Source organism: Tursiops truncatus, chromosome 15, assembly GCF_011762595.2.
Source record: "Tursiops truncatus isolate mTurTru1 chromosome 15, mTurTru1.mat.Y, whole genome shotgun sequence".
NCBI classification, from domain to species: Eukaryota; Metazoa; Chordata; class Mammalia; order Artiodactyla; family Delphinidae; genus Tursiops; species Tursiops truncatus.
This window is the reverse complement of record NC_047048.1, coordinates 15268340-15286881: the sequence shown is the minus strand read 5'-3', so window position 1 is coordinate 15286881 and position 18542 is coordinate 15268340. Positions and strand designations below refer to the sequence as shown.

The 18542-nt window shown below is 54.9% G+C and overlaps 2 protein-coding genes across 3 annotated transcripts; one reads left to right on the top strand and one right to left on the bottom strand.

The window, feature by feature from the left end:
- Window positions 1-1147: 1147 nt before the first annotated feature.
- Window positions 1148-2473, bottom strand: PYCARD (PYD and CARD domain containing). Its single transcript, XM_033840041.2, has 3 exons — window positions 2146-2473; window positions 1857-1913; window positions 1148-1498 (listed from the first exon to the last, which is right to left on the bottom strand). The coding sequence occupies exons 1-3, from the start codon at window positions 2417-2419 to the stop codon at window positions 1242-1244; spliced, it is 588 nt and encodes a 195-aa protein (XP_033695932.1). The 5' UTR covers window positions 2420-2473; the 3' UTR covers window positions 1148-1241.
- An 86-nt stretch (window positions 2474-2559) lies between these two features.
- On the top strand, window positions 2560-17626 carry TRIM72 (tripartite motif containing 72). Of its 2 annotated transcripts, XM_073792087.1 has the most exons (7): window positions 2560-9973; window positions 10417-10813; window positions 13501-13596; window positions 13685-13915; window positions 14734-14756; window positions 15654-15772; window positions 16686-17626. In XM_073792087.1, the coding sequence occupies exons 2-7, from the start codon at window positions 10424-10426 to the stop codon at window positions 17261-17263; spliced, it is 1437 nt and encodes a 478-aa protein (XP_073648188.1). In that variant the 5' UTR covers window positions 2560-9973; window positions 10417-10423; the 3' UTR covers window positions 17264-17626. The 2 variants fall into 2 exon arrangements, with proteins under 2 accessions (XP_073648188.1, XP_033696331.1); XM_033840440.2 differs by lacking the exon at window positions 2560-9973 and having other exon boundaries at window positions 10059-10813.
- Window positions 17627-18542: the final 916 nt, after the last annotated feature.

Here is an 18542-nt window from a genome sequence, read left to right as displayed (position 1 = left end):
GAAGCTCAGCTTTCCTCCTGGAGTCCTAAATGGCATTAGGAGCAGTCCCATGTCACTGTATCCTTGACAGTGGTCATTAGCTTAGCTTTTTGGTAGCTTCCTCCTGCAGTAAACAACTTGTTTTCTCCTGTTGCTCTGGTGATCTGGTCATCAGAATAGGGAAGTGTTGACTGTGTGGGGTGGGGGGAGGGGGATAAACACTGCATCTGTCAATTCTTGTGTCTAGGGAGGGTGTTCCAAGTGAAGCCTTCATACAGCTTTTCCATTCTGTGCTGGTCTGTCGTTGTGAACGGCACACTTTGTACCCTCATATCTGGATCGCCGAGTCTGATCTGACTCCTAAGGATAGGATATCTGGCCTCCTTGGGGCCTGCCTGTTGCTTTGCATCTACCCCCTGCAGGCCAGAAAGAATTTGGGTGCAAAGTGTACTCAGGATGTGGTCCTAGAATCTGGTTCCGTAACAGCCTCTGGAAAGGCTCCCTAAGTGTTTTGTGGAAATAAATACTCCTATTTTCTTTTGTGGGCACAATTTCATCGAGAGAGGGAACAGCTACTAGAACTCATTTCCTGAAGTTGCTTTTGTGATTGGCATGTTTTCTGGGCAGAGTGTAACCTATAACCTCTTGGAGCGGGTGGGAAGGAGCAGAGGGAGGAGTGACGCCTGCTGGTGTCCGTGCCAGAAGGAGCCCTAGGGACACTCGGTGGCTTGTGCTCTTTCCTGCTTAGATGGTACTCTTGTCACTTCCCCTGAAAATTGCTCTCATTTTGCAATTTTTTTTCCTATGAAAAAGCGAAAGAGAAGCTTGGCAGACGAGTCTGCTTCTAAATGCACGTCAAGCCTGGCCCCCCCCAGTTCCAGGCCCTTTGTACATATTTCTATGCTAATTTTTAGACCTTGGCCACAAGACTAACCTGTGTTCACAGGTCTCAGGGGCAGACCCTGTGGGGTGGCATTAAGGGAGCCACCAAATGGTGAGTGAGGGACCATTCCTTGGTGACTGAGGCAGGAAGGATGAAGTGTTTGGGGAGCCTGCTTCCCCAGGAACAGGCGGAGGCTAGAGCTTCATCTGAGTCACTGCGGCGCTTGGATATGTAGCTCTGCATGAGTTTCCAGGCTGGAAGTAGGAAGACACACCAAATACAAGCTGGATTTTCATATGTATATTAGAAAATCAGACTCCAGGTAAGATGGCTGGAACTGCCAGGGGTTGTCTGTGGGACCGCTGCTGGGGAAGATGCCTCAGCTCTGCTCCAGGTCGACCACCAGGTAGGGCTGGGTGTCCCTCAGGGCCTGGAGGAGCAGATTCTTGCAGGTCAGGTTCCAGGCTGGAGCAAAGCTGAAGAGCTTCCTCATCTTGTTAGAATTGGTGCACTCCGCCCGCACTGCCTGGTACTGGTCCTCTGTCAGGACCTTCCCGTACAGGGCATCCAGCACCCCATCCACGTCTGTGACCCGCGCAATGAGGGCCGCCCGATGCTGCTCCACAAAGTGCAGTGCTGGGGCGGGAGGGAGGAGAGGGGATGAGCTGGGACCAGGGTGGGTGCTGGAGCCTGTCCCTCTTGAACACTAGGCTTTCTTTAGAAATTGCCCTGAATGCAACCCTAAGCGGTGGGGTTCAAGGTGGGCATGCCACCAGGACTCTACCTATAGTGGGATGAGTTTAACTTTGTCTCCCTTTTTCCTCCCAGCCAGGCTCAGCCCTAGGAGGTGTGTGAGTAGGTGGGTGGGAAGGGTTGGCCTAGCTTTGTGCTCTTTGGGTGCTCCTGGCCTTGGGACAAGAGGCTGTGCAGGGGTACGGTGGGGCGGGGCTGGTGAGGTGCCCAGGTAGGTGAGGTTGGGCGTTGAAGGCTTTACCTGGCTTGGCTGCTGTCTGGGGAGGGGCCTTGATCCCGGCTGGCGTGGTTCCGGGGCCTGTAAGAAAATGTTAAGTGGTGTCTCCCAAGTGTTTCTGGGTTCGGGGGTCTCTTGGTCCGGAAGCCAAGGTCAGTACCAAGCGCGGGAAGCCTCCCCAGCAGGAGGATTTTATTAAAGGGTAGGAGAAACAGGAAGCGGAAGCTCCAGGAGAGGCGAACTTTTGGGTTGGGAGGAGGGTGTAGAGGGGATACTGGTCTGGCCTGGCCCTGTGTGGAGGGGGCGCACTCACCCTTGCACAAGGTCTCCTGCAGCTGCTCCGCCACCTCCTGCATGCCGATGTTGCACAGCACGAATACCGTGAGCTCGGCACTGTACGCCTCCAGATAGTAGCTGACGAGCTTGTCGGTGAGGTCCACAGCGTCCATGGGCAGCAGCGTCCCCCGTGGGATGCGTCCGTAGCCTTCGCGCAGCGGCACTGAAAGCAGCTTCATCTTGAACTTCTTGAACTCGTCAGCGGTCAGGTTTTCCAGCGCATCCAGGATGGCATCACGCGTGCACCCCATGGCTCCTGGGGTCCCCTGCCGCAGCCGCCGCTTCAGCTCGCTCAGGCAGTCTGCCAAGCAGGAAGTCTGCTCTGGGGCGGGGCCTGGAATTCCCCGCCTACAGTCCTGTCCCTGCCTCAGAGCTTTGCCCTTGGGTGTTAGGCTCCTGACTACCGCGTTCCTTCCCTTTCTCTCCTGGCCACCGGGGGGCGCCCAGATTGCATCCTTTGGCTGGTCTAAGAGGTGGGACCCAGGAGACCCGGTGGAAAAGGGCTCGTGGATGGTGCCTGCCTCTCCAGGCTTGGACTAGGTAGCACAGATCAGGAACCTGGTTTATTGGAGCGCTAAGGCTTAGGATCGTGGAATTTTGGAACCCTGAAATCTCCATGTTTCCTTAAACCTTAGCATCCTCTCTCCCTGTCATAGGATCAGAATCATGGAATCCTAACAGCCACGTAGCTCCCCAAATTCCACGGGTAGATTACTGTGTGTGCTTTCTCTCTCCAAGCCTCAGTTTCCTTATCCATGAAATGGGGATAATAACACTCATTCACTTAGTAAATATTCCAGCATAACATGGGCTACCTGATGGTGCCTGAAACCTTGCCAAATGCTTCATGGGAGAGCCAGGATTTGGTCCCCCAGGAACTGAATTTCTTGGGAAGTGATGACAAGAGACACTTGGAATGGTTGAGAAAATTCTTGACTGGAGGGAAGGTCATGGGAAGAGAGCTATTCTGGGGTCAGGGGGCTTGACCCAGAAGAGCAGATGAAAGGTGGCTTGGGTTGGTGTAGGTTGGAGTGGGATGGCGTGGGTTGGCGTTGGAGGCCAAGCTGTGCCCAGAATCCTTAATTTGCCCTTAACATGGCTGGGAAGGCCCTGCTGGTCTGCCCCTGTGCACCTCGCCAGCCTTGTCTTGCACCACACCCTGACCACACTCCATCTCTGAGTTCCAACCACACTGGCCTCGCAGTTCTTCAAATGTGCCAGGCTTCTTTGCTTCTCCAAGCCTTTGCACGTGCTATTCGCTCAACCTGGAGCTCTCTTCCCTCACTCTTTGCCTGACAAACTCTCAAGACTTTAGGTCTTAAGTTAAATGCTACTTCCTCTGGGAGACCAGGTTTAGAATCCCTCCAGTTCAAAACACTTGCTACTGATTTGTAGCTCTTACAGCAATTGTGACTAGATTGTAACTGTGAGTATGTTTAGGCACCCACCTCCCCACTAAAACATGAGCTCTATGAGGGCAGGGACCTTGGCTGGTTCATTGCTGAATCTCCAGCATCAAGAGTGCCTGGGACAATGTAGGTACTCAGTGAAGATTTGCTGGATGAAGGAATGACTGAGGCTGTGTTACCTGCAACATGTGTTCCAAAAGCTTCCAGCAGAGTGGCAGGGCCCTGCTCCCCATCCGTGTGCGTGTTGCCCCACACAGGCTGGGTAGTACTATGTGCCAACATCCTTACCATGGGTGGCACTTGTGGCCCAGCGGCTAGTGTTCCCTGGCTCATGGCTGTTCATTATTGTGCCTCTTCACTGGTCTTTGTCCTTGCAGAATCTCCACGTCATTTTGTGCACTGTGGCCAGAAGGCTACATCTTCCTAGCCCACACATTGATGCTGTCCCTTCCCTGCTTGAAAACCTCTTATGACCCCTCAGTGCCCCCAGAATCAAGTCTAAGCTCCTTGGCTTGGCCTTTAAGTCCCTTGCCAGCTTCCTCGGCAGCACCTTCTACCCTGTGAGCCTCTGGACCTCTGCACGTGCAGCACCTGCTCTCTGCTTGGCCTCTCTTCCCTCCTGGTCTGCTTGATGAGTTCCTGCCTGTCCTCCGACATGCATCAGGAGTCACTTTTTCTAAGAAATAGAAAAACTGAGCCCCTATGTGTAGGCTGTGATCCTTCACATGCGTTATTTCTAACCCTTACAACAGTCCCTTTGGGATAGGGAATAGTAGCCCTGTTGTACAAGTGAGAAGATTGAGGCTCAGAGAGGTTGAAGGACTTGCCCAAGGTCATATAGCTGAGGGATCATGCAGGTTGTCTGGTTAGCTTCTGAGTCTGGCCGCTGTCTACTCTTCCCAGTTGGCTTTACTGTCCTCTGTGCAAAATGAATTATTCCTTGGCCATGTCGGCTGGATGCCCCTATGATGCCTTTCTCACAGTGTTTACCACACAGTGTGTCTGGTCACTCTGCTTTCCTCACCAGACTGAGGACCCTTTCAGGTCCACAGCACCCAGCACAGGGCTTGGCACAGCTCCAGCCTTGATAAGCTTTCATGAAATGACAAAAGAATCCTAGAATCTAGAATCATAGAAACCTGCTCTTTTCACATTTGTTGGAATCTTAGAAGCTGTGGGTGTTTGATCCATGGAATTTAAAAAGCGATTGCCTGATTCAAACCGCACCTCCCCAAAAGAGCAGGAATCCCCTTGGCCATACATGTGGCCATTTTACTGCATCTCTTGAATTCTTGTTTGGATGGGGTGGCCTTGGCTTTACGTAAAACCAATGTAACACATCTCAATGGAACTTTTGGGGCTGCAGGAAATTGCACACTGGGGAGTGTGTGTCATGACTAGGAGGTCTCCTCCCCACACCTGGCTTCCTGGAAGCGGGAGAGCTGAGGATGTGTGTCGTGGTGTGGCACGGTGCCCCTTCCCTTGTTCCTGCTTATCACCACCCAGGGCCCTTCCTCTTGGACCCAGCTTGGCCCCTGGCACCTGACTCAGCCTCATTCCTGCTCACACACATTCATACTGAGACACAGAAGATCCGGCTGTGATTTTTCGCCTGACATGCCTCAGAGCACACGCTAGCACTTTGGTGTGATGTCACAGGGAGCCAAGGGACAAGGGGCTGGAAGTGCAGGAGCATCCTCTACTAGCAGTGGAAGCCTCACTCCTGCAGTGATTTCAGGCTGGAGGTCAGAGAGCACAAGTGACACCTTGTCAGGTGGACATGCTCTATTGAGCCCACTGTAGACTCTCAACTCAGAAGGAGAATCTATTTGATTCTAAAAAGATGTATTAACTATATATAAAATAGATAAACAACAAGGACCTACTGTATAGCACAGGGAACTATATTCAGTATCTTGTAATACCTATAATGGAAAAGAATTGGAAAAAGAATATATATATACACACACACACATGTATAACTGAATCGCTTTGCTGTACACCTGAAACATTGTAAATCAACTATACTTCAATAAAAAATAAAAATTTACAAATTAGAAAAAAGATGTCCTAAGAACCTACTAGATGCCCAACCTCATGATAAGTGATGTGGGAGACTAATAATAGTAATGACAGCTTCCATTTTTCAAATTTACTGTTCCAGGCACTGTGTTAAGCACTTAACATGCATAATCTCACTTAATTCTCCCAACAACCCCATGAGGTAAGTGTGTCTATCCTACCTCACAGAGGAGGAAACTGAAGTTTTCAAAAATTCCTCTGGAAGACTGCACTGGTAGTACATGAGGAAATACAGACGGAGCCACCTGACTCCTGGTCCCAAATTCCAACCTACGTCCTCAAAGTCCCACTCTCTGGCTTCAGAAATTGACAAATTGCTTGGAGAGATAATGTATATGGAAATGTATGCCTCCTCCAGACTGTCCGAATACACCCTTAGGAGGGCACATGTTGCAATACTAGGAATGATAACGTTAACTTCCTCCTCTTGGCAGAATGCTCAAGAAACTTACAAAGCACATTCAGAAGACTGTGGAATAGTGGGAAAAACAGGAGATGAGGGGTATCAGACCCACTCAGGTTTGATTCCCAGACCCTCTACCTCTTAGCTGTGTGACTCAGGGTGGTCACAGCCCTTTTCCGGGGTCTGCACTCGCCAGCGCATAGGAAATGAATGCTCTGAGAAGGACAGTGGCTTCTCTAGGGTACCCTAGGGAGGTAGACTCAGAGCCAGCTGGTTCTTGGAGACTGCAAGGCGGTTTCCCCCTGCAGAGGTGGGGAATAGGAGCCCTGGGCAACTCTCTGGGAAGTTGTGGTAATCCCTTCTCCCTGGGCCCCCCTTTTCTGGGGGAAGTACTCCGAGTTCTGAGCTTTGACTCCTGGCAGGAAAGAACCTCCGGGTCTCCCCTCGGGCCCACCTTCTTGCCCCCTGGACTAGGCCAGACCAGTTGTTGGTGGTAAGATGCTTCCTGGGTGTGATCCGACACCTCTACCCCTCAACAAAAGTAACTGATTGCTGGAGCCAGATTGCACCTCCTGGGGTCAGAAGACCATAGACTGCCAGGACATTGGGCAAGTCATTTAATCTCTTTATGCCTCATGGCTTCCTGTTAAGATAGGGAAAATGATGGGGTTGTTATGAGGTTATAAATGAGGTTATGAGACTATAAATGGATTGAGGATTGTGAAGTGCTTGGAACAGGCCTGGCACAGAGTAGGTGCTTTTGTCATTGTTAAAGTTTCTTAACATTCTTCAGTTTCCAAATCTGTGAAGTGGGGATGATGTTATTGACCTTACAGGGCTGTAGGGAAGGCTCGTTGGAACAATTAGTAGTAATAATATCAATATCAACATTTATTGAACATTTTCTATGGGCCTGGCATTGTTCTAAAAGCTTTCTATGAATTAGCTTGTTGAATCTTCCTAACGATCCAATAGTCTCGATAATAATCCTGACATGATCCCCATTTTCCAGATGAGAAAATCAGGTTGATCAAGGTCACACGATGAGGGAAGAGCAGTCAAGATCTGAGCCTAGTGGTGGCAGTCACTGCTTCCGAAGTCCTTGGGTGCCAGCATGCTGTCCTTGCTGTTTATTTAGTATATTATCTAGTTTCATCCTCATAACAACCCTACAGGGATGGTATTATTATCCTACTTATCCTTATATTGTAGCTGAAGATGCTGCAGCCCAAAAGGGTAGGTGATCTTTCTGGGGACACCCAGCATGAGTTTGTGACACCAGCATTCAGATCCTGCATCTGCAGGGGCCCCAATCGGGGGATTTCTGGCTTCTCTTTGCATTTATCTAATACAAGGAGTTCTCACCTCCCATGGCACTTATCACTCCAGCCGTTGGGAAGCTCTCCCTTAGGACAAACTGAAATCTGCCCCCTCTGAGTTCTGGGCCTCAGCAATACTAGTCCTCACCTCCTCCTCCCCGGACATGGTTTTGGGCCCCTTCTTGTCCCCCACCCTGCTGTAGATGATCTATGTCCCTTTCATGGGTCAGAGGTCAGATCTGGCCCATCTACAGAAAGGGATTGAGTTGAGTGTCACCTCCCTTTCCTGGGCACCCACTCCTAGTGACCAAAACCTTCAGCCCTAGCCTGGTAGGGGTGGAAACTCCAGGTGAGATCTATATTCAGGATGTTGACTTTTTGAACCGAAATGAAGTGGCTAGTGGTTTCAGAGACCAGCTCCAGATGTGCTCTCATCCCCACCTGCCTCCTGTTTGGGAAAGTGGAACTTCTCTGGATTTCTCAGGGTTCCGGTAAAAAGCCCTATCTTCCTGAGACTCTTCATATAACCAGAATCCTTCATAGAACCAGGATTAATTGCTCTAATCCAAAAGAATGATAAAACCTCACTTATCTCTTCCCGAGAGGCCCAAATCATTACAGCCCGAACAAAGTTCCTAGGTTAAGACCCCAAGGTGCCAGGGAGCCTGGAGCAGCTCCCTCAGCGGGCCAGCATGAAACATGCAAGAACTTCAACGGTTCAAGAAGGAATGAGCCCCAGAACTCAGAGACAAGTCATAAAAGCAGAGGTGTGCTAGGAGCTATCTGACTCCTGGGGAGATTTGTTTACTTGCCAAAAAGTTGGAGTAAGAAGATCTTTAAGGGGGGCTTCCCTGGTGGTCCAGTGGTTAAGACTCCACACTTCCATTGCAGGGGCCATGGGTTCGATTCCTGGTCAGGAGCTAAGATTCCTCATGTTGCAAGGCGTGGCCAAAAAAAAAGAAGACTTTTAAGGAGGGAAGGGGGACAGCTGCTTCCTTCTCCTTTATAAGCAGGGAAAATAATTCTTCCTTGATTCTCACGTACGGGGTGTCTGGCTACTCTCATGGGACAATTGACCTGGCTCTTGTCGAAGCTCAGACTAACAGAGACGGAGAGTGGTCGAGGGAGAAATGAACAAATCCAGGAAAAGGCTGAGAGGCCAGAAGAGGACAGAGTGAGTCTCTGTATTTATTCATTCACTAAGTATTTACTGAGCACCTGCTGTGTGCCACAGACTTTGTTCAAAGTTGGAGATGAGCAGTGAACAAAATTTATATTCTGGTAGGAGGAGACAGACAAGAAACCAACAAATAAAATATATCGTGTCAGATCGTGATAAATGTTATGGAGAAAAATAAAAAGGGGAAGGGAGATGTGAGATTTAAAATCAGGGAGGTAGGAAAAGCCCCATTGAAAAAGTGACATGGGGTAAAGATCTGAGGGAGGAGGGGGAGGCAGCCACGAAATAACTGGGGTTTGAAAGAGTGTTCCAGGCAGAGGGGAGAGAAATGCAAAGGCCGAGGCGGGAGTGAGAAGAGGGAGAGGTGAGTGATGACTAGGGTGTGAGGACTTTGGTGTTTTTTTTTTTTTTTTGCGGTACGTGGGCCTCTCACTGTTGTGGCCTCTCCCGTTGCGGAGCACAGGCTCCGGACGCGCAGGCTCAGCGGCCATGGCTCACGGGCCCAGCCGCTCCGTGGCATGTGGGATCTTCCCGGACCGGGGCACAAACCCGTGTCCCCTGCATCGGCAGGCGGACTCTCAACCACTGCGCCACCAGGGAAGCCCCTAGGACTTTGGTTTTTAAATTGAGATTTGAAGGATAAGCCTTGAGACTCTCGGCTGCAGGCTCTGGATCTAGTTCATTCATTTATTCAGCTGTCCCTCTATCACTCATTTTCCAAGCACTTAGGGAGGCCCACTTTGCCCCACAGCTTGTGCTGAGCACTGGAGACACCAACAGGGAAAAGGCTCTCCCCTCAGCCCTGTAGGAATAAAAACTTTCAGGGTTGGGGGAGGTTCTATTCTCCCGCATGTGGAAATAATACTGCCGGTGTGACTTTGGAGAGCCTTAAGCCTGGGGAATAAGTGGGTGACAAGCTGGGGAGGGGGCCACAGGCAGGGAACGGGGGAGGCTGGAGAGTGCGGAGGCTGGGGTGAGGGAGAAAGAGGAGACTCCCTTCAATCATGTTTCTGTCTTTTCCGTGGTATGAGAGGCCCTGTCTCTGCTGGCTCTGAGCTCTGGCTCCAGGCTGGGCAGGGGAGAGGACAGTGGGATGGGCCAGGACAGGTGGCCTTGACATGTGATGCTTGTCCGCTGACAGCTCAGTCCTCACTTTTAGAACGGTTTCCAGAAGTGATGGAAGGGGATGGGCAGGGCAGCTAAATATAGTCCTGGGGCCAGAGGTCAGTCTGGGAGGGTCTGTCTGCTATTCAATGCGGGTCCATCTCCCGTGGTGTCCCTTGTCCTCGGTCTGAGCTCGGTGCTTCCTTCTCACCTGTCTTCAGACACAGATCTGACCCACCTACAGTTAGGCCTGACCTTCACTGGGCCTCTTGCAAGTCTTTCTTTGTCCAAGATCTCCAACCAGACCTGTGAGTCCTGCGGGTCCTGCCGGCCTGGGGATATGGGGGAGGGGAGGGCTGCGGGCCCTGGAGAGGTGAGAGGAGGGGAGGGGGGGAGGGGCGCTGGAGAATCTGGGGTTGGGGCTGAGGCCTGGGGCTAAGTCGGGGGAAGGACAGTGGGTAAGACCGTGTTTGCAACCCAGCCTCGTGTTTAGGAACTGGGATTGAGACCGGATCCCTGATAGGGGCTATTTGGGGGTCCGGGGCTGAGAACCGCAGTTGAGGCTGCCTTTGGGACTGAGAGGGAGTCCCCTTCCCTCCCTTGGCCGGTACCAGAGTCCCTTCCTGTTTGAGATGAGAGGCTTCTATAGGCTGGGGCTCCTCCCTGCGGGGCTGCCAACCCGGCCTGGGGCTGGGGCTGGCCCGGGATTGTGGCTCCGCTGAGCCTCCCTGACCGACACCTCCTTACCCAGGCCCGCAATGTCGGCTGCACCCGGCCTCCTGCACCAGGAGCTGTCCTGCCCGCTGTGTCTGCAGCTGTTCGACGCGCCCGTGACAGCCGAGTGCGGCCACAGCTTCTGCCGCGCCTGCCTGGGCCGCGTGGCAGGGGAGCCGGCCGCGGACGGCACGGTGCTCTGCCCGAGCTGCCAGGCACCCACGCGGCCGCAGGCGCTCAGCACCAACCTGCAGCTGGCGCGCCTGGTGGAGGGGCTGGCGCAGGTGCCGCAGGGCCACTGCGAAGAGCACCTAGACCCGCTGAGCATCTACTGCGAGCAGGACCGCGTGCTCGTGTGCGGCGTGTGCGCCTCGCTCGGTTCGCATCGCGGCCACCGCCTGCTGCCCGCCGCCGAAGCCCATGCGCGCCTCAAGGTGCGGGGCCGGGTGGCCTCCGGTGGGGGGCGGGGGCGGATGGGGTTGTTGGACGGGTCGGGGCCGGGCCGATCGGGCCTCTTGAGCTTCAGGGCCCGGGGCGCATGGAGTTGCCAGGTACGCGGGCAGGGCGGGGCGGCTAGGGAATGGGGGTGCTGATGAGCTCAAGGCGGAGCTTGGCGGAGACCCGAGCCTTGAAGAGGCGCTCGGAGACCGGCCTCGGCGGGATAGGCGCGCCAGCTGGAGCGCGCCGGAGATGCGGGGGACTTAGCCGTAGGGCGGAGTCTGCGGAGCCGGGGGCTGAGCGAGGACTGAGTCGGTGCCCGCGGCCCAGGCGCGCAGGCTCTGCTGCTGGGCACAGGCCCGGGTAAGAGGGGCGGGGCTGGCCGGGGGGGGGCGTGGTGCTGGGCGGGGTGGGCACACAGTTGCTGGGCGGTGGCCCCCCCTGCGCCCCTGGAGCAGCAGAGCTTGTGCGGGCCTGACCGTCATCAGATGTGGCCTAATCCAAGGGGACCCGGGAGGCCAAGGCACGCCTGGGTACGCACCTCTGTGCACAGGCCCAGGTTGGCAACGAGACCCAAGTCCAGGCTGTTATTGTGATTGGAGCTGGAAGTTCCGAACGCTTCCAGAGCCCACACACAGTTGTGCGCCCCGAGGTTGGCGATCTCCATGGAAGCCCAGCAAAGACACCCAGACATTGGCAAATGGGGACACAGGCACACGCTGGCTCAGCTGTCATACGTATGGCAAATCACACGCATGCAGCTACGGGAGGGTTTAGGTATACACAGGCCCGAGGAGGTCTGTCATGAAGCATTTATAGGGTCGTTGGAAGAATAAACGACAGGTGCAGGGGCGGGAGGAGGCGGGGTCTGGAGGCGTGGAGCGGTGCAGAAACTGCCAGCGTCTTCTCGCGCTGCTGTTTGGGGGGGTGGGTGGGGGGGTGGGGGGTAATCTTTGCCCACAAACATCAGCGTTGCAATGCACTTCTCCTTGGTCTCCAGACTCCTAGAGGGGGTAGATCCCGCCCTGAGGCTGGTATTCGAGGGCCCCATTCTCTCCCAGGGGCCCAACTTCACCGTACCTCCGGCTTCAGCCTAGCACAGTCCAGCTCGGTGCTGGCTGGTGGTCCCTAACCCAGTGCAGGAGCCTCCTCCACCCAGGAGCCCTCCCTGCCCAGGCTCACCTCTGCTGATAACCACAGAACTCCCATCCTTATCCATCTTTATCTGTGAAGAGAGAACAGAGTGTGTGAAATGGGACAGGGCAGCAGGCAGCCCAGGAGCCTCCAGGGGGCAGGTGGGGTGGGATACAGTCTGCCAGGGTCTGTACCAGCCCAACCCTAAGCCGCAGAGAGGGGCTGGCTGGAGGTCTGAAATGGGGATCCCTGGAAGGAGCCTGAAGGAGGAGCGGGGCAGGAAGCCTGGGGTGGGACTGAACACCTGGGTCCTTGGGGAGGAAGAGGGGCTGGGTCCAGAGACCATGTGCCAGACCCAAGTATGGTTGAATGGGATCTGCCGGGTGAGGGGGACACTCACAACCCCCTGAAGCCGTGCTGCCTCCTCCTGCACGCCTCGGAGTAGGAGACAAGCCTGTCGGTAAGATCCACCACATGCCACGTCGTGGAGCACTGCTCCCCACACCTCCTCACTGCGGGATGTTCCGAAAGTCTCTGTGCAGCCCCCAGCTTCTAGGGTGGCATTGTGCTTGGTCCCCATGGCTCAGCCCTTCTGCCCATGAACCTCGGATGGCTGAGAGCCACCAGGCCCACCCTGTCCTGCAGCAGGCAGGGCTGTGGCCCTGCAGGACGTCTGGGGCAGGAGACTGACCTGGCGGCTGGCCACGGGAGCCCATGGTACAATTCCAGTGGGGATTCATCAGCAAACAGTGCTTAGAGGGTCTCCCAGCTTCCTTTAGGGGGAGGTGGGAAGGAGGCTGCCAATTTGTCACAACCAGAGGTGAGGTGGGGATGACTGTTCCCATTCTGCAGGAGACCAAACTGAGGTTGGAAGCCATGGAGGCATGGCTGATTCCAGGGCCATGGGTCTGATTCCAGGGCCGTGCACCTCCCAGCAAACAGTGGCTTTGGCTGGAGGTATAGGAACTCCCCTACACCTGCATTTCAGGAATCACAAACTGACAGACCTAGGGTAGGAGCTGACCCACAGATATGTTTGGTTCATTCATGCAGAAGACATTTTTATTAAAATGTCTACCCCAAGAGCGCACCGGTGTGCAGAGAGGCTGATTAGGGTGTTTTGCTAAGGTTCTGCTTTTAAGTATAGGGTGAGGGACAGGAATAGGAGGAGGCTGCATTTCTTCTTTTCACATCCTCTGCTCACCACTGAAACCTGCTGTGTGCAAAGCCCCTGCCCCTCCAGTGGAGGAGACCAAACCACATTTGTGATTATCATCCTCACAGAGACCTGTGCTGGGGTGCTGTCTGCGGAGGGGATGGAATCAGGGAAGGAAGGCAAGGCTAGGGAGGACTTACCTAGCCAGACCACAGGAGGGTGAAGCATTCTAGACCTCAGAACCAGTACCGGCAAGGGCTTGAGACCAGTGAGCGTGTATGGTAAGATGCCAGTCTGGCTGGAAGAGAAGCTGGCGCTGAGGCTGAGCCAGAGGGAGCAGGTTAAGTGGGGGAGGTGGGCAGCAACATCACTTCTTTATGTCTTACCCCCCAGACGCAGCTCCCACAGCAGAAGCTGCAGCTGCAGGAGGCATGTATGCGGAAGGAGAAGAGTGTGGCTGTGCTGGAGCATCAGCTGGTGGAGGTGGAGGTGAGGGGCTCCGCACAGCAGAGCCCGGGGACTGGGGGTTTAGGCTGGGGGTTCCTGGCCAAATGTTTTTGTCTGTCTGTCCCCACAGGAGACAGTGCGTCAGTTCCGGGGGGCCGTGGGAGAGCAGCTGGGCAAGATGCGGTTGTTCCTGGCTGCACTGGAGGGCTCCTTGGACCGCGAAGCTGAACGTGTACGGGGTGAGGCAGGGGTGGCCTTGCGGCGGGAGCTGGGGAGCCTGAACTCTTACCTGGAGCAGCTGCGGCAGATGGAGAAGGTGCTGGAGGAGGTGGCAGACAAGCCACAGACTGAGTTCCTCATGGTGAGCACTGGGTGGCTTTCCTCTCTGCCCCTCAGCCAGGGTTCAGGTCTCAGAGACCTCATTCCATTGTCAGGCAGGGACCCTGAGGTCCAGAGAGGGGCAGGGGAGAGCCAGTGTCACACACTGAGGAGGGGTGCACCCCAAGATGGCCATTATGGTTGTTTAAGTTGGGCACTGCACAAGGACACTATATCTAAGTGGGCACCATTCATATCATAGATATTGTAGGTCTGCATATTTATTAGGACAATTTTTTTACCAGGTGGAATTAGTTTCTTGAGGAAGGGGGTACTTTATTCATTTTTTAAATTAAAAAAAATTATTTGTATTTATTTTATTTTTGGCTGGGTTGGGTCTTCGTTGCTGCACGCAGGCTTTCTCTACTTGTGGCGAGCGGGGGCTACTGTTCGTTATGGTGCGCGGCCTTCTCATTGCGGTGGCTTCTCTTGTTGCTCTAGGCATGCGGGCTCAGTAGTTGTGGCTCGCAAGCTCTAGAGCTCAGGCTTAGTGGTTGTGGCGCACGGGCCTAGGTGCTCCGCGGCATGTGGGATCTTCCCGGACCAGGGCTTGAACCCGTGTCCCCTGCATTGGCAGGCAGATTCTTAACCACTGGGACACTAGGGAAGTCCCAGGAGGGTACATTTTTCTAATTCACACAGAGGTAAAAGGCTAAGGGCAACCTTGAATTCTAGGTTTCTTTTGTCTTCTCTGATTCTTCCTGGTCCCACACTTAGCATTTCTGTGGTCCACCCCACCCTCAGGACTCCCCAGTGTCCCCACTGCCTGCTCAGCTCCATTCTCTTTTTCTCTCTTTCCAGAAATACTGCCTGGTGACCAGCAGGTGAGATCAGCCTGGCCCTGCCCCCTTTCCCACTTTGCCCTTGTCTGCCAGGGACACTGGCTGGCTCACCCTCTACTCGCATTCAGTCCACTGCGATTCCCCTGCACTTTGTGTGGATGTAGAAAAGAACCCAACCCGTCCTTCTCCTCAGGGACCTCCCAGACTGGTCCTGGAGACAGACAGGGACACAGCACACAGGAATCACTCAGTGCTGCCGTGGAGGGGAGGGGGTGGCCAGGGCAGGTTTTCCGGAGGTGTGCATTGTAGAGTTGGATGCTGAAGGAGTGAACAGGAGTTGGCTAGGTTAAAGAGTTGGTGGAAGAGCATTGCAGGCAGAGGGAACAGCAGTGCAAACTGCTAAGAGGGAGGGAAGATGAAGCTGGTGAGGCAGGAGGGGCCCAACTGTGAAGGGCGGAGGAGCTGGACCTTATCCTAACAGAAGGCTTTAAAAAAATTCTAGTAAAATATTCATAACATAAAATTTACCATTTTAACCTTTTTTTTTTATTTTGGCACGGCTTGTGAGATCTTAGTTTCCTGACCAGGGATCGGCAGTGAAAGCACAGAATCCTAACCACTGGACCACCAGGGAATTCGCCATTTTAACCATTTTTTTTAGTGTACATTTTAAGTTCAGTGGCATTAAGTACATTCATGTTGTTGTGTAACCATCACCGCCATCCATCTCCACAACTTTTTCATCTTCCCCAACTGAAACACCAACAGAGGCGTTTTAAGCCAGGAGGTGATGTGGTGGGGCTGGTGTTGGGGGGACCCTGGAACTCCACCGTAGCACGCATCCTCCTCTCTTCTGGGTACTCCCGCTTGCCCTCCCCCAACCCCGTGCCTCCTCCAGGAAGTCCCTTCGCACACACCTCACCCCCCCCCCCCCACCAGGCTGCAGAAGATCCTGGCAGAGTCACCATCACCTGCCCGTCTGGACATCCAGCTGCCCGTCATCTCGGATGACTTCAAATTCCAGGTGTGGAGGAAGATGTTCCGAGCTCTGATGCCAGGTACTGGGAGGGTCTCGCTCTGGGTTTGCGTTTGTAACTGTGTGGTTGATGGGAGGCTCCGACCACATGCAGAGAGGCCTCCCAATTCCAGCTGGGGAGGTCATCCAAGAAGGGCCCACTGCCCCTTTCCCTTGGGGTTTCCCTGCACCTTCATAACCTGTGCTCAGAGAGGGATCGGAGAGGGCATGGGGTTTTCAGGTGGGTGACTGACATGGTGAGGACACTGCTTACTGAAAGGATGTTGCTGCCGGCAGCAGGGGAGGCTGGGGCCCGGGTTTGAGCCCTGCGTGATCCTTGGCCCGTCCCTGCCCCTGTTGACCAGTGGAGATGATGATCCCTGCTAACTGGGGGCTGAGGACTTGCAGAGATGGAATCCTGCGGTCAGACACTGACTCTGGCCTGTGGCTGGGGAGGCCCAAGGGCTCAGCCTCCTCTCCCCAATAGCTAAAGCACATTGGGATGCTGCAGGCTCCAGGCTCCAGGACACGTACACAAGGCTGGTGCAGCCCTCACTTGTGGGAATGGAGGGACCTCCATTTTATCCAAGAGAAGACTAAGGCCCAGAGACTGGATCAAGGCTGAGGTCACACAGTAGGGCGAGGTAGGGACTTGCCTAGGACCGGGCTTCCTGACCATCTCCTGCTCTGGGGCCTTAGACGGCGAGTGACATGCCTTGTATCAACTTACTCCTGCCCACAACCCTGGAAGGAGGCAATTATGGCCTCGTTTTACAGCTGAACAATCTGAAGCCCTGAGAGGTGTGGTCTTCGGCCCCCACCAGTAAGCAGAGAGGGGCTCACTTCCCAGAGATGCCGGGAGGATTAGAGGAGAAGAAGCTGGCCCACAGGTTGGTGGGCAGAAGGCTCGCGGGAGCCACACCCGCAGGGCCTGACCCTCCTCCCTCCCGTGGCAGCGCTGCAGGAGCTGACCTTTGACCCGAGCACGGCCCACCCAAGCCTGGTGCTGTGTGCCTCGGGCCGCCGTGTGGAGTGCTCGGAGCAGAAGGCGCCGCCGGCCGGAGAGGACCCGCGCCAGTTCGACAAGGCCGTGGCGGTAGTGGCACACCAGCTGCTCTCCGAGGGCGAGCATTACTGGGAGGTGGAGGTGGGCGACAAGCCGCGCTGGGCGCTGGGCGTGATCTCGGCCCAGGCCGGTCGCCGCGGCCGGCTGCAAGCGGTGCCCTCGCAGGGGCTCTGGCTGCTCGGGCTGCGCGAAGGCAAGATCCTGGAGGCTCACGTCGAGGCTAAGGAGCCCCGCGCCCTGCGCACCCCCGAGAGGCGGCCGACGCGCATCGGGATCTACCTGAGCTTCTGCGATGGCGTCCTCTCCTTCTACGACGCCAGCGACCCCGACGCACTCGAGCTGCTCTTCGCCTTCCACGAGCGCCTGCCCGGGCCTGTGTACCCCTTCTTCGACGTGTGCTGGCACGACAAGGGCAAGAACACTCAGCCGCTGCTGCTCGTGGGGCCCGACGGCAGTGGCGAGGCCTGAGCCACCCGCCGGGTTTGGGGAGGGGTGCGGGGCCCTGCCGGCCTGGAAGGAGAGACGGGTCGGGTTGCCGGGCTTGAAGGCAGGGCGGAGGGGGTTGGGGACTGGGGACTCCAAGCGTTCTGAGAACTTTGGAGTTGGCATGAACAGGGGACTGCCAGCCAGGGGTTGGGGTGGTGGTGGGAAAGGGAGATCTGAAGTCAGGTCAGTGGGGGAACTCCACTTGGGGAACCAGGAAAGCCCAAGGGTTCTGGGAAGAAACAGATTGGGGAAGGGTCAGGGGGCTTGGGGAGAATTGCGGGGAGGAGCTGGAGAACTCTGTAGAGCAGCGGTCCGCAACCTTTTTGGCACCAGGGACCGGTTTCGTGGAAGACAATTTTTCCACGGATGGGGGTTGGGGGCGGGGGTGTGGGGGATGGTTCAGGCGGTAATGCCAGCGATGGGGAGCGCAGATGAAGCTGCGGCTGGCTTGCGTGCAGCCCACCTCCTGCTGTGCGGCCCCGGTTCCTAACGGGCCACAGACTGCCACTGGTCTGTGGCCCTGGGGGTTGGGGAGCCCTGATGTAGAGTAAGAAGCCCCTGCAGCCTCACACTCCGCTCCCCCTTGGGGGCCTCCACTGCCAGGATCCAGACTCACTGTAGCAAGAGGCCTTCCACTTGGTGATTCTCCAACTGGAGCATGCATCAATATCACCTTTTCAAAGCACCTAACAGTTCTGGTTCAGTACGCCAGGGCAGGTCAAAAATGTGCCTTTCTAACAAGTCCACAGGGGGCACTGATGCTACAGGTCACAAGCAGGATCACACCTGAAGCATTGCTGACTTAGCTAGCCCTCCTGTTCAGTCAGCTCTCTGTTATAGAGAGTCAGTTATCACATAGCTATCAGCTATGAGGCATGGAAAACCCAAAACATATTCCTCCATGCAACAGCTGTTTAAAAACTGCCACAGGGCTTCCCTGTGGAAGCCCTTAACAGTGGTTAAGAATCCACCTGCCAATGCAGGGGACACGGGTTCGAGCCCTGGTCCGGGAAGATCCCACATGCCACGGAGCAACTAAGCCTGTGCGCCACAACTACTGAGCCCGCGCACCTAGAGCCTGTGCTCTGCCACAAGAGAAGCCACTGCAATGAGAAGCCCACGCACAGTAGAGTAGCCCCTGCTCGCTGCAACTAGAGAAAACCTGTGCTCAGCAACGAAGACCCAAAGCAGCCAAAAGTAAAAAACAAACAAATAAATTAATTAATTAAAAAAAATAAAAATAAAAACCGCCAGAGCCTAT